The 26,902-nt window shown below is 38.6% G+C and overlaps 1 protein-coding gene across 1 annotated transcript in view; it reads right to left on the reverse strand.

Annotated features, from left to right (window-relative positions):
* LOC117965669 (trinucleotide repeat-containing gene 6B protein-like) overlaps nt 1-26,902 on the reverse strand; it is an 84,567-nt gene that overhangs the window by 52,039 nt on the left and 5,626 nt on the right. The window contains exons 2-4 of the mRNA XM_059016121.1: nt 26,669-26,731; nt 25,932-25,987; nt 25,428-25,520 (exon numbers count right to left, since the gene is read on the reverse strand). Of these exons, the coding sequence (XP_058872104.1) occupies nt 25,428-25,471 (44 nt within the window). The 5' untranslated portion in view covers nt 25,472-25,520; nt 25,932-25,987; nt 26,669-26,731. The remainder of the gene's footprint in view (nt 1-25,427; nt 25,521-25,931; nt 25,988-26,668; nt 26,732-26,902) is intronic.

The following is a 26,902-nucleotide window of genomic DNA, read 5'->3' on the forward strand; positions in this document are numbered from 1 at the left end:
ATCAGGGACTTGAGGTTCATTTAACTGCAGCAGTAGTGTGACATTTCAAGCTGTCTCCAGGTAGCGTAACTTACAAACCTTAACAGTAAATAATAGGCTTAGCTCACCTTTGATATTACAGCAGGCTACAGCCTGTAGGTCAAAATTAGCCATAAGCAGTGCTTTTTAAGCTAAATATCAGTGTAGGTTAAGTGCTTGATTGAAATATCTGACTTGATTGCTAATTCATATTTCTAGAAACATTTGGTTTAGTTTAAAGCACTTTTCTATATCATGTAGGTCCTACAGTAGCTCAGTGGGGTTGAGGGGTTTACTAAAGATGATCTTCTAGATCTTGTAGAAGAATATATTAAGTCCACCAACATTGAATCGTAAACAACCAGAGACCTGGAAGGAAGTAGTGTGCCAGGTTCATGAGAGATCATCCAGAGCCGACAGTCAGAAAATCTGAACAATTTTCACATGCAAGAGCCAAGGCAACGCCAAATCCTACTATACTGGAGCGCTGGTTTAATGAAATCCTTACAAACGCACTGAATGAAAACAGTGTCCATGACAAACCACAACACATTTAATGTAGATGAAACCGGCTTCATCACAGACCCTGCATCTGACAAAATCCTGGCTCCAAGGAGGATAAAAAAAATGTCCACCAAATCCCTGGGGGTAGTGGAAGAGAACAAATAACCGTATGCATGTCTGGCGGCTGGGAGAAGTCTGCCTCCATGCATAATATACAAAAGGTAAACACCTCTACATCACATGGGGTCAGAATGGTCCACAATTAGCAAGGTATGCTGTGCTTGATCATGGCTGGATGGACAGGTCACTAAAGACTATTCTCAAAATCTGTTTTTGACAGTCCTGCAAGGTCTCCGATATGAAGTTTCCTAGTCCTTATTTTTGGTGAACATGCTTCACACGTCTCTCTGAAAAATGTGCTTCTCCTGGGGCTCCCATCTCACCTAACTCATCTTTTACAACCCGTAGACAAAGCTGTGCTTGGAGATGTAAAACAAATAGTGGAGGAGAAGCTACGATGTCATGCATGTCAGTCGTGACAAGATCAGAAAGATTTTCCATTTAAGCTGAAGGATGTGCTTGATGTGGCTTTAAAGTCACAAAATGTGTTAATTAAAATCTATTTGTATATATTTATAAAAAAAATTAAATTTGGTAATATGCAGTGTTTAAAGGGTAATAAATTATTTATCTAAACAAAACAAAAACACTGCACTTAATAGGAACACACATGGGCTTATTGTACATGATGTCCCTATTAAGACCAGTCCAGATTTAGTTCATATTTTGAAAATTATTTTATCAAAAAAATGAAGTCATGAAACTACAAATTAAAAGCTGAATCTTTCATTTACGCCACTCAAATGGCAGAAAACCTGAGCTAAATATCTAAAAAAGGGTTCAAACTAGATTTGGTGGGCTTAAAAAGATACACTTACCCCTATCTATAGGAAATAAAGTATAGCACATAAATGAACTTTCAAATTGTGCCTGTTGCTACTGTAACTCAATCAAGACTGTGAAAAGCTGATGTAGACACAAAGAAACCATGAACTACTGGAGGCTTTATGCCATGGGCTACACTATTTATTGTTAGTGCTTTTTATACAAAAGTAAAATCGCAAAGCACTGTACAGTACCTAGCAGGAAAAAAAAAAAAAAACAATACCATTTGTATAGCATGTCACACAAACGACTGCCAGTCAGACCATTTGAATAACAGTATACACAACACAAAAGCAGCAATTTTAAAGTTACATTAACCCTTTGCGGTCCATTGTCGGACTGGGTCCGACATTGCAATTATTCCTCACAGGTCCTTTGTCGGACTGGGTCCGACATCATTATAGCAACGCAATAAACGGGTCTCTAGTTGTTTTTTCTCCGGAAAAAGCCGAGAAAACCATTCAATTGCCGAGTGGGAGCGACAGGAGCCGAGACAAGTCGAGGGGGGGGGGGGGGGGGGGGAAAGGCGTCTCTCATGAATAGTCATACATGGTATCTGGTATCAGATAACGGGGGCAGTCATAAGTAAACAAGTTGGCTGACTGAATCAGCACACAGAAAACACAGACATTTGCAGAGCTTTTTTGAGATGTTATAGTAATAAAATAATGACTTGGATCGCATTATTGAGGAGTTTGGCGAAAAAACGAGTGATCCGGAGATGATCGATCGGTATGTACGACTATTATTATTATTATTTATTTCTTACATAGGTGAACGCTATAGCAAACGAAAGGGTGGGGCGGGGCTGGAGATGCCTAGTGAGTGCTTTGTTGATATGAAGGCCATTTAAACCCGTTTGACTGTGGGAAAAAAAATACTTTTAAACAGCGCGTCTAAAATTAACTGCGCGTGTGAAAATTAATTAGACCTGACGTGCCTGACGCGCAATTAATAAATGGACAAGGGTTAAAACCGACTAAGATAAGAAAGCCATTTTATAAAAAAAAAAGAATTTGAAAATTGTAACAGTCCCAGCCCTGACAAACTAAGGCAGAGCATCCTGTTATCTCAGAGCGCGGTTTGGAAGATACAGGGTCAGTAACTCCTGCAAATAACAGGGTGCTAATCCATTCAGGGCCTTGTAAATATACAGCAAAATCTTAAAAGCAATTCTATACTGCACAGGCAGCCAGGTTTTAGTCCGTATTCTAGCGGCAGTATTCTGAATAAGCTGCAAGCAGGATATCGCACGGTTTGGCCCACCAGAAAAGTGCATTACAATAAATAAATTCTAGATGAAACAAAGGCATGCATTAGTCGCTCAGCATCAGATACGGAAATAATTGGTCCAAGTTTGGCTATATTTCTCAAATGGTAAAAAGATACTTTAGTAACTTCCCTAATATGAGTCTCAAATGATAGAGCAGGATCAAAGATGACCCCCAAGCTCTTAATTTCTAGTTTTTAGGGTTGAGCACATGTAATCCCACATTTCCTTTTAGTTGGTTCTGTGAGCCCACTAGCATGACCTCTTTTTTTATCTGAATTCAACACTAGAACATTCTGTGACATCCAGTGCTTGATGACTGTAAGGCAAGTAGCTAATAACACCCCGACAGAAGAAATTCCTGGCTTTAGGGATAAATATAATGCAGATAATGTCACCCAAAGGTAGCATATATAACGAAAACAACAAGGGACCTAGAATCGAGCCCTGTGGAACACCACAATCAACTTCCAATAATGCCGATTTTACCACCCCAATAGAGACAAACTGAAACCTATCAGAAAGATAAGATTTGAACCAGGACAGGACAAGGCCAGACAGTCCCACTGTGCTTTCAAGATGATTCAGTAGGATGGAATGGTCTACAGTATCAAAGGCAGCACACAAGCAATAAAAATGTGCATTATAAATACCATATGGGAGATACTGAAATTGAAGGAGGAATCTATGAAAAAGACCTAGGCGTTTGTTGACTCAGAAATGTCTTCATCTTGACAATGTGGGGAAACTATAAAAAATGGCATACAATATGCTTGGATATATAGTGAAAAGTGTTGAATTTAAAATCATGGAAGGTAATGTTAAAACTTTACAATGCATTAGTAAGACCTCATCTAGAATACTGTGTTCAGTTCTGGTCACCTCGTTACAAAAAGGATATTGCTGCTCTAGAAAGAAAGCGACCAGAATTATCCCTGGCTTAAAAGGCATGTCGAATGCAGACAGGCTAAAATAATTTAATCTATTCAGTCTTGAACAAAGTAGACTACGCAGCAATCCGATTCAATATATAGTTATTGAGGACTTTAGGGTCCAAATTGTGTTTAAGCGTAGGCTTTACCACAGCTACCTTAAGTGCTGAGGAAACTATACCGGAGGAAAGTGAACCATTTATCATTTTCAAAACATGGGTATTAATAACACCAAGAACATCTTTTAATAGTTTTGTAGGAATAGGATCAAGAGAGCATGTAGTAGCTCTCATATGTTGAACTAGCTGTGTCAGTTCCTGTAAGGTAATCAAAGAAAAAGCCCCCATAGTAGCCTTAATAGGTGTAGTTAGTAAAATTGTGCTGGAGTCCTCCTTAATAGAAGGTGTCTGTGAAATCTCATTTCTGATGTCTAGTATTTTATTTTTAAAAGCAAAGTCATTGCAGCCAATGTCAAGGGTAGGACTATTAGGGGAAGGATTAATTAATTTATCTAGGGTAGTGAGAAGAAATCAAGGATTATTTTTATTTGTTTCAATTAAAATTAGATTAATATGATGATCTAGCCAATGCCTTCCTATATTTAACCAGGTGGCCCTTCCATGTGATGTAATGAACGTGCAGTTTAGATTCCCGCCACCCCCGTTCTAGTTTACGACCCTCGAAATTCATCTTACGAGTTGTACCATTAAAACATGGTGAGCTTTTTTTTTTTTTTTTTTTTTTTTTTTTTAGACACTCACGAGTTTGGATTGACACTACAGTTTCTAAAATACCAGTCAAGGTGGTTTTGTAGGTATTAACCAGCTCATCTACTGATGAGGACTCAGAGAGTGGTGATGAGCGCAAGACATCAGAAAGCTTAACAGCAGTTGAAGAATGAATTACCCAGGATTTAAATGTACGGTCCACAGTCTTTGTAGATACTGACAGATTCACCTCAAAAAGAATGATCAGAAATACCAAGATCTAGGGTTATAACATTAACAGCTAAACTACGAGAAATTACCAGATCTAAAGTATGGCCACGATTACGCGTAGAACCTTTGACATGCAGGATATAATCTAAGGAATCCAGTAGCCTAAAAAATTCCAAGGAGTCAACGTCAGAGTCAGTGTCAACATGATGGTTAAAATCACCCAATAAAAGAATCCTATCATATATGACTGTCAATATAGATAGCAGATCCCCAAATTCAGTCAGAAATAGCAGGTTTGACTTAGGTGGTCGATAAATAAATAACTACAATATGACCAGGTAATGGACTGTTTAATGTCAAGGTTAGAACTTCAAAAGATGAATAACCTTCAACAATTTCCTGTTTGATTCTAAGTTCACTACAGAAAACAGTAGCAAGCCCACCGTCCCGCCCAGTAGAGCAAGCTTTCTGGGAAAAAAAAGAAGAGTCAGGTGCAGGGCGGGCGCGAAATAACAGACTGCACAGGCAGCAACCGCCGCAACGCCTGTATGCCTGCCTGTCATTGCCACCGGTGTCCCTCAGCACCAGCACATCCCATCTAACACCCATTCACAAACTTGCTCAGCGTCAACTGGCCCGTTCTGTCACAATTCAACTGAATTCTGTCTAATCTCATCCTGCGAGAATTACTCATCATAATAAATGTATTATTGTTGACATTCCTTTTACTGCGCCAGCACTAAGCCCCGAGAAAGATGCACTGTATCATTGGTTAATGACAGGCAAACAGAGGGAGGGACGCTGTTAGACTGAGCTCAATATGACCGCGCCTCCAGGAATTTTCAATCGCACATGTTCACTAGCAGTGTCAATTTAATTTTGTTTGTGAGCACCATGCTAACTCAAAAACTTTTAAAAGTGGGAAGAAGAGCTGTCTAAAACGGCAGCGAAGTGTTCTAGGATTTACCTAATGTTCAGGTAAGAAATGGGTGCACAACAATTTATCCCCGACAACATAATAAATGATGGACGATAATAATAATAATAATAATAATAATAATAATAATAATAATAATAATAATAATAATAATAATAATGTGAACTTACATCAAGTATTGCAGAAATTGGTTGTGCCTTCATATGTTGAGAGCCACTTGCACACTTTGCATTCCACTGTGTTTGAATCATTTAGGAATTTCACAAAAAAATATCAAAACAGCAATGGGTTTTCCGGCCATTTCTTTAGCAGCTGCAATTTAATTTCTTTGATGCTTCGCTGTCCGCTATTTCACATACACGTGAAGATCCTTCAAATAAATGTACACCTATATTTAAATTTCCTTTAAAAAAAAAAATGCATACAACGTATACCACATCACACCATCACATATTCTATGATCATATGGTATAAGGTGATCTGATTGATTCTATGCTTAAAATTACAATACTTAAATACAACGTTGCAATACATTCCAACTAGGGGTGTAAATGGTTTAGAGTTTAAACATTAGAAAAGAGTCAAACGTTTTTAATTTGTTTAATCGTTCAAACTGTCAAAAATGTTCAGGTCAAATATTAAAAAGCGGGTGTCTGCAAATAACGGCTACTCAGTTGTTGTTTTTTTGTATTAGTTCCTGCCTGTGTCACGTGGCATCATTGTCATTGGATATTCTCCCAATGTCCAGCATGCTTTTGGTCACGTGACTAGTCGTCTTCTACTTGAAGATTGATCGAGCGTGGAGGAGGTGGGGCCCAGACATGCAAGCGAAATGTGATAATTCGGGCTGAAAACATAACAGTTAATTATTGAGACGATCGCAAATGGCATGCAACCAATTTCAATTGTGGAGGATACCGGATTCAACTTTAATGTCTTTTGTTGAGCCAGATAACAGAAGGCTTTTTTTTTTTTTTTTTTTTTTTAAACAGAAGATTGCTTCCATTTTATGGTTTATTTAGGTCCTTTTTTTTTTACTGTTGCCAGTCAGATAAGTTCAAACTATTGCAATTAATAAATACTTTTTTTTAAACGGAATATTGATTAAAATCGAAAATCAATTTTTCGATCGATTACATTCCTCATTATATACATCAATATAAATACTGGACATTATTTAAGTTTATCAGTGAAAAAGCACCAAACGCCCTGCCTTGCTATTTACAGTATTTCTGCCACATACAAGCAGTGGGCGTGTTCTTCTTTTCCTGCTCGTGTTAACTAGCATCTGATTTGCAGGTCCCATCCTACCAGCGAATCGGTTTTGAAAATGCTTTGTAAGTACACGCCCCTCTGTGTATTCACTGTATAAACAAACAAAAAAGCTCACTGCCTTGAATCCAGAGCAGGACGACAGGCTTCCTGGAAAACAGCTTGTAAATAAATTGGGCACATTGAAGAAAACTGACTGTATATAGTTTACGCTTCTTTGGAGTTTCAAAATGAACTGTTATATAGTGACTATTTAACAATACTCAATACACAATCAGTGATGTTAAACACAATTTTGGAGTAAGGATCAGCTAGCGGGTATGCATGTTGTGATAAGTAAATCAATTTATCATTACTATTATGATGTTGTAGACAGGGATTTCCGCATTGTGTTTCACAGATAATGAAGGTTAGGTGGTACAGTATTAACAAGATGCAATGCGTGATGCTGCAGCTGTCACTGAATAAATTTAAAAAAGACGTTTATCATATATATTAGATTATAGATTATGTCACATGTACTGTAATGTGTTTGTAATAAATATTTCAGTAACGCTCTTTTCTTCTCCTGACGCTACCAAGGCATAAGTACCCCTCGCATTCAATTGTTGTGCACAAGCTTTCACTTAACTGCAATGATATTGATGATGTCGTGGGAAGAGGAATGCACCGAAAATGTGTGACCAATTAATCGATTGCTATCTTGAGGCTTAACTGACAGCCCTAATCAATTGCATTTAAGGAGAGGAGAAAAGCCAATGCAAAAGACCCATTTACAGACATATATGCAGTAATTTATAGAAATCTATTTATTTTAAAATGCTCAGAGCCTTTGCAGCTAACGCACTTCCCCGAAGATGGCCGACTTCCGGTTTTCTCCTGCTGTCGAGACCGCACAGAGGGGGACGCATACTTACACAGCATCTTTTCAAAATGTTTTTAGTTTAACCTATATATATATTTAAAGTTTAAATGTGTATTAAATTGAACAGAATCTAGCACACCTAATTCTAAATCTTTTCATGTCTTCAGTGTATATAAATTGCTCATTTATATACAGTTCAATGACCATTACTGTTTTGTAATTCGGTGTTACTCCCCCCAAAACACCAACACTAAAAACAAACACCCAAACTTGGTAGATTAGTTTTGCTCAAATCCTTACACACACAAAAAAAAAAACACAGCAGCATGTAGCTATGTATGACATGGTTCAAGCTCCCTGCGTTATGAACCGAGCAGGAGAAATAACATAATAGCGAACGAAACACAATCTTGAGAAGTAGATCGATTTCTGTTTTCATATATTTCTGTAACACATTCTCATTACCTCATGTAGTTCTGCTTTTTAACTAGTAAAACGTGTGCTTTCACGAAAGGGGTTAGAATGTGTCAAACTACATGCCTTTTTTTCCTGAATTCAAGTGTCCACCAATGCACCATAACAAAAAACTAAATCCTTTGCAACTGTAAATTTCAAAAACTGTGAAACTATATAAAGTCTCTCAAATGTAAACCTTTAACATTATGTACATGCAGCTGTTCATCATTGTGATGCAGAGCACTCTCCATTGCCTGACTAAGTTTCTATTTCAAGTTTTTTTGTTTGTTTTTTTCCCCCAAAGCCACGTTGTTTGTCCAGGTTACAGTGGTTAGCAAACTACCAAACTCATTTGACCACTATTGTTTACTACACTCCAGCCATGGGTAAATCTTCAGCCAGTTTGCCTGAAAAACTGTTTGTTTTTAAAATGGTGAGCATGGATTTCACGATTTCCATGAATTAGAACCAGTGCTGTGTAATAATAATATTAGGGGTGGGAAAAATATCCTAATATCCGAACAAATATTTTTTTACATTCAAACACGAAAATAAAATATTTGTCTTCGACAGAAATGCGTATTGTGCAGTTTTTTGGTTTTTTTTGCAAAGTAAAAAAAGTACATAATACATTGTGTATGTACATAACGCAGGGTTTATTTTAGTAATAGGCTACTGTAATAAAATGTCTGTGTCTGCTGCGAGAAATTACATTGCTGAAAAAGCGGAAATCATGTGCAATATGGCAAGTGGCAAAAGGCCTCAGTCTGACGTGTGGAATTATTTTGACAAAATAAATGAACAACGAAACGCTGTACAATGCAAGCTTAGCAGAAAACGAATGACTTACCAGGGTGGTACTACTAATTTGCGAGAACATATTAAAACGGGTGCATGCTGTACTTTACAAAGAAGATCCAGATAAAGGAGGCCAGACGACCATCACCGACTTTGCAAAGAAACCAACTTCGCTAACACAATCGCGTAAAGATGAAACAAGCCAGGTGGTCAACTTCTTGGTACAGGGAATGTGTCCACTCAGTATTGTTGAAGACAAACCTTTAATCGAGTTGCTGCGTTGCCTTCAACCACAGTACAAGGTGCCATGTCGTAAAACCACAAGGAGAACTGATTAAACAGCAACACGATGGACAAAAACCATTTAGGTACATTTAGGTACAACAGATACATGGACAAGTGTGGCAAACGAGTCATACATGACTAACTTGCCACTACATGGACGGTGAGTGGAATTTACAAACTAAAAATTATAGCTACAAAACAGACTGCAGAGAGCCACACTGCTGTGAATCTACAGCACCACTTAGAGGAAATACTGTCAGACTGGAATCCCCCTCTCTAAAATACTTGCAGTCGTTACAGATAATACTACCAATATGTTGCTCATGACAGAAAAGATGGGCTTAACTGTCATGAGGTGTGGGGGACACAGTTTACAACTTTCAATTCAGAAAGGTCTAACAGTACCGGAGACTGATTGTGATACTGGTGCGTCTCAAAAGTTGGTAGGCCACTTTAGAATGAGCTCCACAGCACAGACTGAACTACACCGGCGACAAGAGCAGTTTGGTCTCTGCAAAGACGTGCTTATGCAAGATGTACCAGCAAGATGGACTGAGCGGCTTTCCAAACATAGATGGCCATTACCTGCAGTACTGAGTGACCAAAAAGTCACAAAAGAAGCTCATAGCTACCTTGATCTCAAACCAGAGCAATGGGATATTTTAAAAGAGCTGCTTAACGTATTGTCCCCAATGGAAAACGCTACACGGTATCTCAGCAGCAAATGCAGTCTCACGCTTTCAGCAGTTCTACCTGTTATCACAAACTTGGTTGATAAAATTAAACCAGAAGGGAGCGATTCACTCGCTGTTACAGACAAAAACTTTGATCAGAACTGCCCTGGAGAATTGTTTCCTTAACAATATCAATCTAACCTCTGTGCAAGTGCCAACAGTTAAAAAAAAATTGCCATCCAATAATTTCATCCCAAGGACTACAGTGAAACATACCATCTTTAAATTGGGACTTTAGTGAAGACTGCATGTGTACGTGAGTACAATAATCATTGTAGATAGTAATGCATAGCCAGCCAGCATTTTTGTAAATAGCAACACATGTAATGTACAATAAAATAAATATTTTATTTGTGCCATCGGTGTCAATTTCAGGTGGAGCTTCATGGTCGGCAAGGTGACAGAATTTTTTCCTCTGTCATCCCATCTGGTGCTGTCAGTGTCAGCACACAGTGCAGCTCGTCGCTCAGTAACGAGGTGCAAACAGGTGATTAATCGATCTGTAGGAGCGTTTACGAAGGTACTTTGTTTAAAAAAAAAAAAAATGTAAATCTAAATTTATAACCGTGTTTATTTTTTAGCAAAATAAAATCTAAGACTATTTTTAGGGACCCCAACTGTTGTTGATTCCAACTTAGGCACTTTACATAAGGACTAACAAGTTTACATCAGGACTACCAAGTTTCAAAAGGTACTAGTCCTTTGGACTAGTAGCACAATATTGTTAGTTTCTAACCCTGCAGTGTATAGGTAAGCTCAGGTAAAACCAGGAATGGATCAAACTGCTATGCAACAGGAATCAGATTCCTATCCCTGTTAAAGCATTAGGGCTAACTGGAAACTGGCAGATGAGACTGGCTGCATTCAACTCTCCTTTTTGACATTAGTGAAGTACCACCCATACCAGTAAAAATGCAAGCACCACACTAGGAATTCGCCAATTGACACAATTATTGTAGGCAAGTTTTATGCAATGCACACTTGAAATACACTTCCTTGTCCTTGATTGTCAACTTGTCTAAGGGTATGACACCCTCCACACCTCGTGGTGATGCCTTACCAGGAGAGCTAACTGGGGGGCCCCCGTAGTTCCTGGATTTCGTTTTTATGCCGCCCTGCAACTGGCTTGTTAGTGCAGTCTAACAAATCCACTGTTGCGTCCACATTCACTATGTCTGGGAGCTTCACTGAATGCAATGTAAACAGATTTTCTTTTCAGAGGCAGAATAAAGGATCAATTCTTGTGTTTGAACAACTCAATTATTCCTGGATCTGCCTTTATTCACCACACACGCTGCGGTTTTATTGCTTCACTTTATAGAACTAAAATAAGCACACGTCGGATTCGCTCCTTTCAACCTCCAGGGTGTTTGGTTTGCTCTTGCAGCCATTGTTGCCTGGACAGTGTTTATACAAAACTGCTGCCTGCCTACCAATGCAATGAGATCACAATCATTCACAAGCACTGACTGCAGGGAAGAGTTTCCTGCACACATTCAAGAATGTCCTGTAGATTTTTTTTTTAAATTAAAAATCAAGTACCATTCCAATTGTTTTAATTGTACCCCACACAAACGTTTGAAACATTGCAGACAACAATCCTCCTCCATACGTTCACTGACTGATCACATATTACAAACAGTACAGCAACAGAACAGTCTGATCCAGTGCATTCTTTCTGAATGTCAAAGCTCTATGCTTTTAAGGCATATCTCTGCAGTAGAAATATACTAGGTGAAGTAATTGGGCAAATGGGGTGAAAACATTATGCCTTTATCCTGTCAGCTTGTTAGAAATCCAGGTCGCCATTTGCGACCTAAACGAACCTGTTACCGATTAAAAATATAAAGTCGCCGCTCTGGTGACAGAAGAATTGAGGGAGTCGTCATGTGAATTTCAGTAAGGAAACTGCATTTCCCAGGTACACATTGTGCTGAAAACCAAGGTTACCAGCGCGCTGAGATAAACAAGCACGGATGTAGAGGGCAGCAACTGGCTCAGGATCCTGTGTGTTCGGGGCAGTGAGCTTAGTCAAGTGGTTTCAGGGAGTTGTGCTTATAGCAGCTGCAATGTGTTTACTTCTGACGTGAATGTTAAATAAAATCTTTAGTATTGTGTGAAAAATTCCATTTCAAATCGATGGGCATTCACTGCATATTATTTATGTCGTTTGCTTTAAGTGTGAGTCTTATTGGTTTGGTTTTGAAAGGGGGATTTGTTTCCCTCTTTGTTAATCAGGGTCCAAAATGACACACAAATTTTTGCCGTTATCTTTTCTTGTAAAATAAATATTACAACTGACCAAATATTTGCATTGAAAGTAACGCAAAAAACACTAGAGAGAGACGAGAGAGATGGGTGGTAGGTAAAAAAAAAAAAAAGTTAAATTGTAATTTCTCCTCCTCTATATAGTCAATTCTAAAGTGAGGGTTCCATTGGGATTATTAATAAATAATTGTAATGTTATTTAAAAGTATTGTTTCCAGGGGTTCCCGAGTGGCGCATCCAGTAAAGGCGCTCCACGTGGAGTGCAGGATGCGCTCCATAGTCTGGAAGTCACGAGTTCGAGTCCAGGCTATTCCACAGCCGACCGTGGATGGGAGCCCCCAGGGGGCGACGGCGCACAATTGGCAGAGCATCGTCCGGGAGAGGGAGGGTTAGGTCGGCCAGGGTGTCCTCGGCTCTCCGCGCACCAGCGACCGCTGTAGTGTGGCCGGGCGCCTGTGGGCTCACCTGTAAGCTGCCCGAGAGCTGCGTTGTCCTTCGACGCTGTAGCTCTTGGGTGGCTGCATGGTGAGTCCGCAGTGTGAAAAAAAAGCGGTCGGCAGACGGCACACGCTTCAGAGGACAGCGTGTGTTCGTCTTCGCCCTCCCAAGTCAGCACAGGGGTGGTAGCGGTGACCTAAGCATAATAAAATAAATTGGCCATTCTAAAATCGGGAGAAAATAATAAATAATTGGCAACGACTAAATTTATAAAAAAAAAAAAAAAGTATTGTTTCCCTCTCTTCCCTTTATGAAGTGTTACTGTTGCACAGAGCAAGTTTAAGTCTTAAATAATAAAACTCCAGATATTTTATTTGTCTGACTTGTTTGTAAGCAATAATAAGTACAAATACAAATTGCAGTTGTGAGTTTAAGGCAACGTCTTGCTCGATCTATAAGCAATTGTTTACTTCAAAATCTATAAGCAATCGTCCCATATTCCTTAAAAAAAGTTGTCCACCAAGCTGGTAAGGGATTTGTGCTACCCTGCATCCCGTGAACTCTGAAGAAGTGACCCTGGATCCTGTGAATTCTGAAGAAGTGACCCTGCATGTAAAAGTTTGACAGTTCAAGCATGCCAGAGTTAATATACTTTAGAAGTCCTGGACGCACAGGCTAGTTAATCTGTGCCGAGCAGAGGTCCAAACAGGATACAAAGTCCTCCAACACAAGTCATCCCAGGTAGGACCTAGTTAAGAGCTTGTGTATGTTAGAGGCTATCAGTCCCTGGACACTGGGGCCCTCGATCTAATCAGCCCACAGCAGCACCAAAGCACTCCCAGCCTTAAATCATCATGCATAACTGATCTTCATGTCTATCAGCTCTCACCAGAGCTAAACCTCGCCTTCTTTCCACGAAATCCACCTTGCTCCCCGGCCCCCCAGCCTCCAGCCTTTCCTTGCCACATCAGAAGTCAGCTTCTACATCCCTGGTACTGAACAGTAGGGTGTAACAATATGGTCCATTTCCTGACATTAGTGTATCACCATTAGGGATGTCATGGTGTACCGTGGTACAGATTGCCACAGTTTTGAAACCACAACCATTTTTCTATGCCATGGTTAGAGTTCACGGTTTACCAAGGTATGCAAAAGTAGTTCACGTGTTTCTGTCTCTACCAGCTCCTCATTGCTGCTTGGCAGTTTTGAACTAAAAAACAAAGCGCCGCTGCTCTTAATTCTGTTTTTATCATTAAAATACACTTTATGTACACATACTAGATGCTGCTTGTAAACTCTATATACTAAACTGGTAATCCATGAGCACATTGTAGCCAAGTAAAGAACTGCACCTAACTAACTTGGGCAAAACAGATTTAACCCTTTGCGGTCCTTTGTCGGACCAGGTCCGACATTACAATTTTCCCTTTCCAGTCCGATGTTAAGACATTAAGAATGCTTTGTCGTTGACGTTCTGAGCGTGAGATCTACACGCAAGAGAAATTATAATGAGGATGTGACAATCTACGATTGAGTGTTTCTGAAGTAATGGACGAGTGACAGGAGAGCTATACAGAGTATCAGAGACACTGATCAATATTAGGGAGAGGAAGATGTTCCAGCTGAACTTCAGTAGCTCCAGAAAGAACTTCTGAGTGTACTGGTAAGCCAAATAAGGCCTGACATTATTGAAAAGTGCAGTGGCATTTGTTGTGGAATCAGAGTGCAAGCAAATCAATTTGTTTTACCAGGCTGCAAGTTCTGGGCTAGCTGCCGACTGTGAAGACAATGAGCAGTGAGTGCACATTACGTATTCCACAAGTGAATACAGAGTCACAGATCTGAGAGTAAAGGGTATTTGCGTGTGAAAACAGTACAGCTGTTATACGTGCACAGCGATACAAGCATTCAACCACCACTGCTGGATTGTGGTTCTAGAGGGGCTGCCCTTCTAACCCCACTCAGCCTGAATCCACTCCTCCAACCTTTCTGCTGAGCCAGGTTTGAACCAGCCTTTATTTCATGACAAGCAGAATCACATGCACTGTGACACACCCAGCTGGGGGGTAATAAATGCAACACTAAATTTAAAAAAGTATTTCAGGGAGGAAAATCCTAACTTTACTACACATTAAATTGGGCCCCATTTAAGCTTTTCCTCTATAACTTGCCTAAGCTCAGGTGTGACAAATTCAGCTCACGGTAAAACCGGTAACGTGTGGCTTATTTCCATCACTACATCACTGACATAATTTTGCTTATCATGTAGGTCCCTTTCAAGACAAATCTGTATTTCACCCAGACAACTGCAAGTGTGGGTAGAAAAGAAAACAGCTCAAGGAGGAAGGACATGCTCTCATTATGTTGTTAAGAATGCGCTACTTAAAATAAAGCATGCTTCTTATTTGTACAAGGAATGCTGCGGTCTGCCTGACAGATGTAGTCAGAGAGGTAGCCAGAATATGCAGGGAATATAGGAACAATAGCAGGGGCCTGCGGATTGAACAGCAATATCAATGCTCTTGTCTTTCATCAACATCCTGGCACTCTGATCATTGTTTTTTATCGGATACCGACAGTACAAAACAATCTTTAATTATCTTAATTATTTATTTTTTATTAATTTTGAATCATTTCCTCTGCTAAAATGTGTTGAACACATTGGAGGGGGTCTGGTACTGAATGGCACTATGCAATGCAATGTTGTAACTTCATGCCACATCACAAATTGCTTCTAAATAAATAAATAAATAAATAAATAAATAAAAACAAAATAATAATAATAATATAAAAACTGCCAACTAATGACCAGAACAAACTTGAATTACAAAAAAATAGTTATTTAATAGTACTTATTAAAAATGCAGTTTTACTTTGAATAAAAAACCCCAACGGCATCACTGATAAATTATCTCTGCACTCTGAATCAGCACCAGCTCTGATCTGTGTGGCCACTACTCTGCAACACAGTGCATCAAATCATACAAAAAGGGCTGTTCATTTGGGGCTGGTTCCCAACACCACTATGCTTATATTTTTCCTGGAATTGTGACTGAGCGTTCTGAAGTTATGGACGATGTCTTTACTGCACAGCCTGACCTGCTCATTAACACAACTCCCCACCCACCAACAGTTTATAAAATATGATTGAGCGTGTGTAACAAAAATAGGTACCACTGTAGTTTGAGCCATTCCTGGTTTCACTAGGAGTTTAGTAAGACACACCTGAGCTTGTTACCTACACTCTGTGGCCAATCAAGCATGTGGTAAAGCCTGGAATGGGTGAACTGCTATGCAATAGGAGTCTTACTGCCACCCCTGTTATACATGCACATAAAAATGTACAAAGTTTCATACACTGGGTAAGTTTATCCACCCAAATCAAACTCCTAGTTTACAAACCCCTCGGTTCCCTGGACAGCCCTTACCTGGTAACCCGAGTGCAATGGCCTTATATGCCTCATCATCAGCCCTCTATCAGAGGTGTTCCCTGGGCACACCTCTGCATGTTATTTATTTAAAAGACAGAGGGCTTGTATTGAGTATATTTGAGTTTTCTAGATTGCCAATGTCATGTTAGTAATTTTACAGTAGTAACGCTACTATCTATGATACAGTTTTAGAAAAGACCCCCTTGATACAAATGGTGTCACTGTATAGAATTAAAGAAGAGCAGCGAAAAGGGAAAACATTCGGGACACGCCACCGTGTTTTATTTTTCACCTTACGCATTTAAGCACTGAAAACGTTAAAATAAGCCGTCAGTATGTTCACACTTCTTCAGACAGCCTACTAAGGTACACTAACTAAAAAAAGGAAAATAAAAATAAGCACATTTCAAGAACAGGGGTGAAACTGAACAAAAAAATCTAGTTTACAGCTAGTTTAAAACGCTGCCGCCAGAATTCTTACTAAAACCCAGAAAAGTGTATATTACCCGTTTAGCCTCTTTGCATCGGCTCCTTGTGCATTCTAGAACTGATTTATAAAATGTTGCTTTTAACTTGGAAAGCCCTAAATGGATTGGCCCCAGAGTTATTTCCAGGAGTTGCAGAGCCCTGACAATCCAAGTCGTACTCCAAGATAACAGGATGTGGGGCTGTTGATTTCCTGAGAGTGAATAAAGATGTGTGGGAGGGAGGGTGGGCCTTCTCTTGCAAAGCCCTGACATTGGAGAATGCTCTACCAGCTTCAGTCAAAATATCAGGGAATCTTTATTTTTAAAACAGCATTGAAAGCATTTTTATAAAATAGCTTTACCCCCACCCCCCATCACTTTATCACTGACTATATTGTTTTAGACTGTCTTTTTAACTGCTTTATAGGAATCATCAACAGCAAAACTAAATCAAAACGTTACCCATGCACAGAACTGCGTAAAACGTAAAAGGCAATGCAATTTAGCAAAACCAAAAGAGAAAAAAAAAGTTTCCACAATTAAAACAGTAGCCAGTCAGTATTCAAAATTGAATGTCACAGTTCACTTGCAAATGAAAATGCACAAAAGATCAGATAAAAGAAAAGGCATCACAGTAGCTAAAACTGTCTTGTTCGCTTCGTTTTGGCTGCATTTTCGTCTTATGCGCTGTATAACTGCACAATACAAGACAGACTGATTCGGCACTAGAGAATTTGTTTGTTTATTTTGTTTATTTATCTGTTTGTTTTAAGTTTTTTTTATTTATTTATTTATTTATTTATTTATTTAAAAGTGGGCTGTGATGGATATTCTGCTAAACTGTAACATTGGAGAGATTTGTATCAAATCGCGTGTGACGGGTAAGTGCATTAATTTGTTACACACACACTCCGATAAATTTTTATATAATTATATATATTATATATATATATATATTATACACACATACACAGGAAATTGATTTTATTCTTAATACAAGGACGGTAAAACGTGACTGACGCGTATCTGAGTAATGGATATCCAAGTGCTGACTGTAAATAAATAAATAAAAATACTCCTATGTGCAGCTGGTGGAGTAGACCTGTGGTTTATTTTATTATTTTCTATACGCAAACATTAGACAATGAGTGCCAATTGATAAATCCTTCTAAAATGTATAGTTATCGGTACACAATACATTTTGTAATACAAAATGAGCCTTAAATTAAATTACTGATCAATTATAACCAATTCACCATATGGTTGCTATGAATGTCGGACAACTTTTTATTGTTAAATACAGATAAAACAGAGGTTATGCTTTTTGGATCAAAAGAGTCAACTAAACAATACAAATCTATGCGTTTCAGCTGAAATCTGAAAAGAGGAACTTGGGTGCAATTTTTTACCCAGCTCTTTCATTCGAACTGCATATTAGGAATGTAACTAAAGTTTCATTTTTCCCACCTTGAAAATATTGCTGAAGTAAGATGCTTTCTTTCACTGCAGGACGCTGACAGATCAACGCATGCCTTTGTATCATCTAGGCTTGATTACTGCAACGCCCTGTTTTCAGGCATCCCAAGCTATGTTTTATCCCGATTGCAGCGTGTACAAAATGCTTTTTATATATACACAGTAGAACTCAGTTAATCCGATCTAATTAGGACCGGAGGCAGTTCGGAAAAATGAAAGAGTTTGGATCATGAGGAGAATACACATTAATTGTTTGATAAAAAAAAAAAAATCTGAGTCTGTGGTGTTTCTCACCTTTATTTTAATGTGCAGACAGCTGTGCGATGTTTAAAACAGCTGAGCCATGCGAGAAAAGGAGCAAAACATCCACCACTTATTTAAATTACAGCATATGAACATATTAGTTTTAGAAAACAATACCGTTTTTCTAATAATAAAGCTTAAAGTAACAAACTGGCAATTGAGTATAAAGTACTGTAGTAAAACAGTACTCGCGTTAATAATGACTGCAATAAAAACCCTGACAGTTTGCCTTGTTTTAGAGGAGAGGATCGCTTTTTGCACAATCACATAGCCGCTTCTTCATTAACAGTTCGGGTCAGTATCGGACTGCTGCTCCAAGTACTGCAAGCAGTGGTTGGGTGGATTTGACATCAGTACTCGGTTATAAAAAAAAAATAATAAATAAATAAATAAATAAAAAATAGGGTAATAGCACCGTTTAGACTTTCTAGCACTCCTGGCTCCATGTGCTACACAAGAGACATTTAAAAAAAAAAGATGTTATATTCGGAGAGAGAAAAAAACAAGATTGTGTCGTCTTGCGAGGTAAGCCATGCTAGCAGGGTGAGCAGGTTAATAATAGCTTTTGGTGTGATGTTGTTTACATCAGGATGATTACATTTGATAAAACTGCATGAAAAAAAAAATCACGAAACAGAGTTGGCTACCGTTCCTGTTTGAATTCTTAGGCGCATGTGGATTTTTTGACTGTTAATGTAAGCTTGTGCGTGCCACTGGCATTATACCACGTGTCAGACGTGAAGACACCATTTCTGCATTTACAACTGTGCACAGTTTTCACTGCTAGGTTGAAAGGGGTGGTTCGGTTTAAAAAATTGAGCCGGATTATCGAGGTTTGGATAAACAGAGTTCTACTGAATATATAAATACCATGCCATCGCAGTTTTTGCACAATAAACAAAGTGGCAACAAGACACCTTTGTTGGTCTGAGGCCCGATTCTGAACGGATTTGAACCTCCCGCAGGAGAAAATAACCACACTGGCATGAGGAACCCGAGCGACACGCCCCCTTGTCTGCAGGTCGGCAATTCTGAATGTTGTTCTTGTATACAGTTAAACCGGGTAGCAGTTCATTTATGGCAATAAAAAAATTAAAAAAAAATAAGTGTATTTCTATATTTGGTTTGTTGTACCATTTATATCTTGCAAATAGTGTTTACCGTTTCCCATCCACTTCAATAATAAAGAATTGTTTATATTACAGGGCCGAGATGACTTGCATGGTCACGTATAGCTCTTCAACTTCATTCAAGAAATAAACACTTATGCTTTCCCTGATTTAGTGAAATTAAATAGGTCTAACCTCCTTGTGAACTGCATGTAATTATTCCTTGCCCTTACGCAGTAATATGCAATTGAACATTACCTAAAGATAAAACTGAAAATCGAAAGCTTACCTAAAAAAGCTGGATGAGAGGATTCATTCTTTTGAGCACGCAATGTGTTTGTACTGGTTTATAATACTCTGACGTTATTGTTTTTATTAAGTCAGCAATATGAAAGCCATGCTCATGTTTATTTTCTTTGGGTAGTTTTGGGCCAGAGTTTATCTGATAACAGTACATTATATAATAATAATTATGATTATATCTGACAAAAAAAATTCAACACTTGCACAGAACTGATTATGTGCAGTGGATAGCCTGGTAGTATTGAGCACTAGCGCACAGGGTAAGAAAAAAAATCTATGGCAATCATTTTTATATCTGCATGAAGTGGCTTACAGATGCAGCTATTTAAAAAATGTATTTGTTATAAAAGAAACGGTACGAAATTGTTTAATGCTGGTTTAAAAAAAAAAAAAAATATTGTGGTTTCTAAATGGTTCTGCTGTTGTCAGGGGAAAATGAATCAATGGTCACTTACTTGATAATTGTCTTTGTGAGCAGCTGTCTTTGTAAAGGTCTGTGTGTGTTTGTGAACTTGTGTACCAGTATCTTACAAAAGAGAAAAAATTAAATTTGTACCTGCCAGAAACCAACAAACAAAAGCTCTAGTCTCTGTGCTCCATGTTGTATGAAGTGATCATTGCATTGTGCACTGACAAACTCAATGATTTTACTGTCACGGAATACAGTACTTTTTTATTTTTTTCCTTCATGCAATGCATTCTCTTGCGCCTATCGGAGGTGAAATGTATTTTTGACACCGTTTAACCATCGCGAAATAGGCCTGTGTGTGTGAGCGTTTTGTTTGTGCCAGACATATGCATGCATGTTTATGGTTTCCCCTAGTGACGTCACATATGTCAAGATTCAAAATCAGGGCTTTAACAAGCTTTACGATTGCAAATTTCTTACAGTAACAGCACAAAACAATAAATGATATAGATATCACTATTATAGTGTAATTTAATAAAATATAATCAGATTGTAATGTGAAATATGGACTTTAAAGTAGATCTATATTATGAATGATGTTTCCAGTCATATTTGAAGTTTCTAGGCTTGGCTTTACCACACAGTCGAAGTGGCATCAGCCTAAATGTTTTTGTCTGCTTTATTTTCAGGGTGTTATAGTTAAGGTAAATAAATAAATAAAATATTTATGTATTTATTTATTTAAAGGTTCATAACCCCAAATGAAAGCATCAGTTTGGTGCTGTAGACTGTAAAAGGTTACCAGCAGAACAAAATCATCATTTGAGAAAACAAATGTGGGGAACAAAAACTAAGGACTTCAGATAAAGCCAACAGCTTAATTAAAAAGGTTTGTGCCGAACACCAATACCCAGTCAAATTATACACGGACATACTGTTTCAATGCGGTTACAAATCATAAAGAAAAGTGCAAACATTAGCAGAACTAAGTGATGCTGGAAACCAGCGTTGTACGTTTTGAGGTCACGGGTTGGCCGACTTAATTCCCATTGCCAAAGCAATTAGTGGGCAAAAACAAACACAAAAGGTTGAATTTGTAACTTTAATAATCCTCTCACTGCAGACATGTAATCCCAACCCCAGTACTGGAGATGCAACACAGCACTGCATCTGTCGAGATTATAAAACCCTAACATTCGTTACCAACGTCAGAATGCAACCCAGACAGACATTAGGTTCAATAAACGTCATTCAAACGAGACATTTTTATTAACACAACAATCTGCAAAACGCTTCATTTGGATATGTTTACTGTTATTTTCATTTCAGGTCAAAGCATGAATCGTCCAAATCCCGGGTAGATTTAAATATTTAGTAATGTTATAAATAACACTACTACGGACTACTGTATAGGTACAGTGTTTATCTTGACAAAACAAACACCACCAACGCTAAAAACCAACCTCTAAAATTACAATTCCTTTTTTGAAAAAAAAAGGGGGGGGGGGGGCGGGTGTGGTGGCATTTTATTGCTTTTTTTATTATTATTATTTCTTTAAAAGCGTGCTTTTGACTCGTTTTCTTTGCGGCCCAAAAACATAACAAGGCCAACCTAGCAAACATAAGGCCCCGGGTTTCATCAGGCCTCACCACATACATGAAGCCTTAACAACAAGTCAGCGGAACAGCTCAAACAAATCCCCCGTCAATGACAGACCTCCCTCTGCACTCAACGCGTTTCCGTGAAACAGCAACAAGGGCGTTACTTGCATGAGCAGCGGAATACATATTTCTTTTTATTTTTTTATTTATTTATTTATTTATTTATTTATTGGCACGGACTGTAGCAGGTAGATATATGTTGTGTGTTTGCACCGAACGAAGCAATGCAGTCGAGGAGCAGTGACGGGGAACACGGCTGCAGAATTGGATTTACGCAACGCTAAATATGTACATTAGTAACAATAATTACCGTAGTAAAAACAAAACACAATTGCTCGTTTCTAAGCTTGCAGATAACCCTTAACAACCCGACCAACTGTATTTCTCTAACACCTCCCCCCCCCCCCCCCCTTCTGCAAAAAAACACTTAAATCATACTCACCGAGGAATAATAACAATAAAGTGCTTTAGTGCAAAAATCCAGCAACTTGAGGCATTCGAGGCAAAAAAGAAAGAAAACTCCCCAGAAGAAAGCGACCTGTCTTTTTCCGTTCTTCAGTTTTGTTGCAGAATATTTTATGTTTTTCCTTTTAAAATGCTGTGAAGCCGCTTGGGTGTTGGTCGGCCATTTTGCACTCTCGTCTGTGTGTTTGCGAGTCTCGGTGTGTCTGATCAGCGAGCGCTCTGCTGCCTTTCTCGGTAGGGGAAGCTTTTTTTTTTTTTGTGACCTTCAAAGAGAGGCAGCGCAGGCTCATGTGACCCGTGAGGCCGCCTGTCGCTCAAAGCAGGAAGGTACAGCCTCTTAACGCCGCAGTAGCATGGAATCATCACATTTTCATGAAATAAAAACGAATTATGGCTGGTTTCACAGATGTAGTAGCGCAGCACTAATCTTGGACCAAGGCAGTCCAAGACGTGCTAATCGAGGTCTGTGAAACCCTAATCCATATCTATGGACCAGGGAGTTCGTTTAGCACCACACAGAGAAATATTATTAAGAAATCTAACTATGGGCAACTTGCAGGAAAATCAGCCACTCCACAGCAGGTGTATGAACTAAACATTTTGCTTGCTGCATTCTGTCTCTACCATCATTGACCACAGCGAGGAGCAAAAGAAGAGGGCCACTACCTACATGTACTGGCCGCTGTGGAGCTGCGCAGGCTATTAATACGATCGGGGAAAGAAAAAATAACTTTGTAATGACAAATGTGAATTAGATTACTTATGTGACTAGATTGCTTGCTTAGATTGTTAATATGTGAAGCTGTTGTTTAAGAGGAATGGGTCACTCAGCCATGTTATTGATGCTGAATCACTGGGATCTTTTAGACCCGACCTGACAAAGCTTTGGGACCAATCAGCTGCCTGGAATCGGACCTACATTCTCATATGTTCTATATGGTTGTTATTTTGTTGGTTTTGAAATGAACAATAAAAAAATAAAAACAAACACATAAAATCACATGAGAAAGCAATGTTACGAATTTGTATAGTTTCCAGTATCTTGTGTTTAGATGTCATCCCTGTGCATAGAACAAATCACAATTCTAAAATATATATGTTTAATACGTTGAGGGTGTCTTACTATAACAGAAATCATTTTGCACAGTTTTGTGCAGGCAGAATACTTTTGCCCAAACTGAAGGCGACGACATAACCAGGGTTGGTGTCAATACCTGTTTTTCAATTCCAATTCCTTTTTAAAATCAACTCCCAATTCCAACACATCATTGATTATTATTATTATTATTTATTATTATTATTTGTTTATTTAGCAGACGCCTTTATCCAAGGCGACTTACAGAGACTAGTGTGTGTGAACTATGCATCAGCTGCAGAGTCACTTACAATTACGTCTCACCCGAAAGACGGAGCACAAGGAGGTTAAGTGACTTGCTCAGGGTCACACAATGAGCCAGTGGCGGAGGTGGGATTTGAACCGGGGACCTCCTGGTTATAAGCCCTTTTCTTTAACCACTGGACCACACAGCCTCCTAATTGATTGATCAAAATTGCAATTAGCAGTATCCTGTTAAAATAAGCTTCTCACGGTAGCAATAAATTATTCACATTGAAGTCACTGTTAGTCAATTAAATTGTCTTCATGAAAACTGTAGAACAATCGCAACAATTATGTTTCTAAAACTCCTTCGAAGGAAAGGGAATTGCAACCCCAAGCCTGGATAGAACAAGTATAAAACGTATATATAAAAAAAAAAAAATGTAAAAAAGTTGAAAATGAATAAGCCTTTCCTTGAAGTGAGTGACAGCAGGTACGCCACACAAAGTTCATGTGAATAAAGAGGTCGCCAGCGCTGGAAAGGGTTCTATTGTGAACATGGGCACAAGTGAATGCAGCTCAGTGTTGAATGGGGCTGTGTGGAGGTGAGGACTCAGCAATGCCGTTTCACTGTTCTTTTCATGCAGTAAGTGCTGCTTAGGCTTTTTTTTTTTACCCCCATTGGTTTTTGTGTTGATACAACAAGCTGTGAATCACAAAAGGCTTTTGACAGCCAAATGAAGAGTCTTTCTGAGCTTACAGTTGGACATGTTTTACTGACAAGCAATGCACTTCTCAAACTGGGAATGCCATGGACACAGGACCGGTTTTTTTAGGGCTGTAACGAAAGGTACATTTTAACCTTCGAAGGTTCGGAACACATTACCGAAGGAAGGTTCGAACCTTCGATTGTACTAATTTGCATAATTTACTGGTGACGTCACCATAGCTACTTGTTAATATTTGATTGAAAATCCTATTATCCTACAGGTAATCCATATAAATGGAATACAACATGTAGCTTAAAAATACGTTATATAAAAATACATGTTTATGTACAGGTAATTGATGCTGCTTGATACTCATACATATACTGTAGTGTTGGACGATAATACAATTTTCTGTTATAGATTATAGGCTGTAAATTAATCACAATGATCATCAGCTGAAAAAATAAAATATATAACATTTCTTCCAACGTCTCTTGTTATTGCTAACTTGTTTACAAAGAAAACAATGTTTCATAAATTGATTTCTAGTTTCACATTCCAAACATATACATATATCATATACAGCTCTCGCTAACTTATTTTTGAAAAAAGTAGGGTTGCAACCTTTATAAAATAATGATTAATTAATACTTACACTTTATTACTTGCAACTTTTTTTGCACAATTCAGGGTACCCGTTGTATCTTTATAACATTCATTCCCCTGGCCCTAACCTAGTCTGTTGAAAATAAATGTGAATTTTCTCCAAAACACAACATAGCTCAACTAAATACTTCAGACTGGATGAACATCTTTTTGCAAACTGTAGATAAATGAGAGGTTTATCTGTTTTTTGTCTTTTTTCTGTCTTTCTGAAACCAGTTTCTTGGACGCTGTCTGCCTCTGTGCTGTGACCTTTCAACTGTGGTTTGTTTCTTTTTTTTTTTTTTAAAGGAGCGGTGCTTTAGTCTACTCAATGCTCAGTTTTCGAAATAAAAATGATTAGTGTTGGCAGATATTTTATGTTTCATGTTCGCAATCCAGGAATTACTGACCAGGCCTGGACTACAGGTGACAGCAATGAAGTCGTAATATAAATATATTTTAAACATACCTTTCTATAGCCTGGGCCCCTGTCCTCCTGTGTGAGTTTCTCATCTCCCAGCATGAGAACAGAGGATTATGCTAAACCACCCAGCAGGTAAGCCTGCAGAGAAGAAAACAAGCAACTGCCATTACAATTACAAACTTGAAACCCCTACGACTCCGGGAGACATTGCTTATAAACAGGGCTTCCAAGCTGGGCTCACGTGAAACACACATACACCTCAGATCACACCAGCTCACTTCATGTTGTGTTATGGAAGTGTAGCAGATTAGGAATAATACAAAATGTTTCATGTATTTCTGGTTTATACTATAAATTATACAGTGACATCCTCCTATTAATTTCAATGGGCTATGTGCTGTCCTGAGTTAATTACTTTTGTTGGTTTTTCATTTGAAATTTCCCATTGTATAAATCGCAATACAACACTTCAGGGTGTGTGTCGTTGTACACCCAAGTAACGTCAAAAAGTGGCCCAATAACTTATGTAGAAAAAACAGCACACTGTACCTGGAGCGGAGATGAAGGATGCCCTTCAGTGATAATACAGAGGATGTCAGCTTGTCCTGTTCCAACAGAAATCACCTGCATTACTAATGGAGAACAACTTCCAACTTCAGCTCAAAGACTTGCTGCTTTTCCTACAGAATCCAGTTTTAAAGAGCAATTTCGTTTGGGTAAAAAATATCAGAGTTATCTTAACTAATGTATTCTTGCTGTTCAGATTGGTTTTGTTTAAGTTTCAGTCATCAAATCCTGGTGACTCTTTAAAACTATATACAATACAGATCTAGATACTGGGACACCAGAGTGTAACCATTAACCTATCCCCTCTGCAACACTTTGCCCTTAGTAAAACACCACTTTTACTTTATGCAGTATTTGTTACTGACATATTTCTACATCCACTAGGAACCTGGAAGTGTTTCAGGGGGACAGGTTAATGGTTACACCCTGATGTACCAGAACTACTTGGGTGATTGTACATTATTCTGATATTTCAAGTTGCTCTTTAAAGACAGGGTCCCAAGTTTCAATTAGAATGCTGACGAAAGGAATATTGTAGCACTGCTAAAATGTAATCACATGGTATAAAGACAAGGAGTTTCCAGAACAATAAAAATATCAAGCCTGTATCTAAAATGGATAGGAGCAGTTAACAAAGCAGCATCAAATTTATTAAAACATAAAACATCCCCTCACTAGGGTCTTAAATAGTTAAAAGGGAAAATAAAAAGTCCCCCAACCTTGCCAGTCTCCTTGAGGCATCAAATAGAGTCTTGGACAGGTAGGCGCACCAAGGAGGCAACCTGCCAGGAGAGAACACAGAGGGGACAGTAACCTAGGGTGCACAGGATGTGATGTCAATTCCCAAAACATTTCCATGGAACAAATTCAATTCCTTTCGGCTATCTAGAAAGGGGGCGGAGCTACTACATCTAAATCATCGACCCGGAAGGGAAGCGATGTGGCAGCTGCGG

Source organism: Acipenser ruthenus, chromosome 52 (genome assembly GCF_902713425.1).
Source record: "Acipenser ruthenus chromosome 52, fAciRut3.2 maternal haplotype, whole genome shotgun sequence".
In the NCBI taxonomy this organism is placed as follows: domain Eukaryota; kingdom Metazoa; phylum Chordata; class Actinopteri; order Acipenseriformes; family Acipenseridae; genus Acipenser; species Acipenser ruthenus.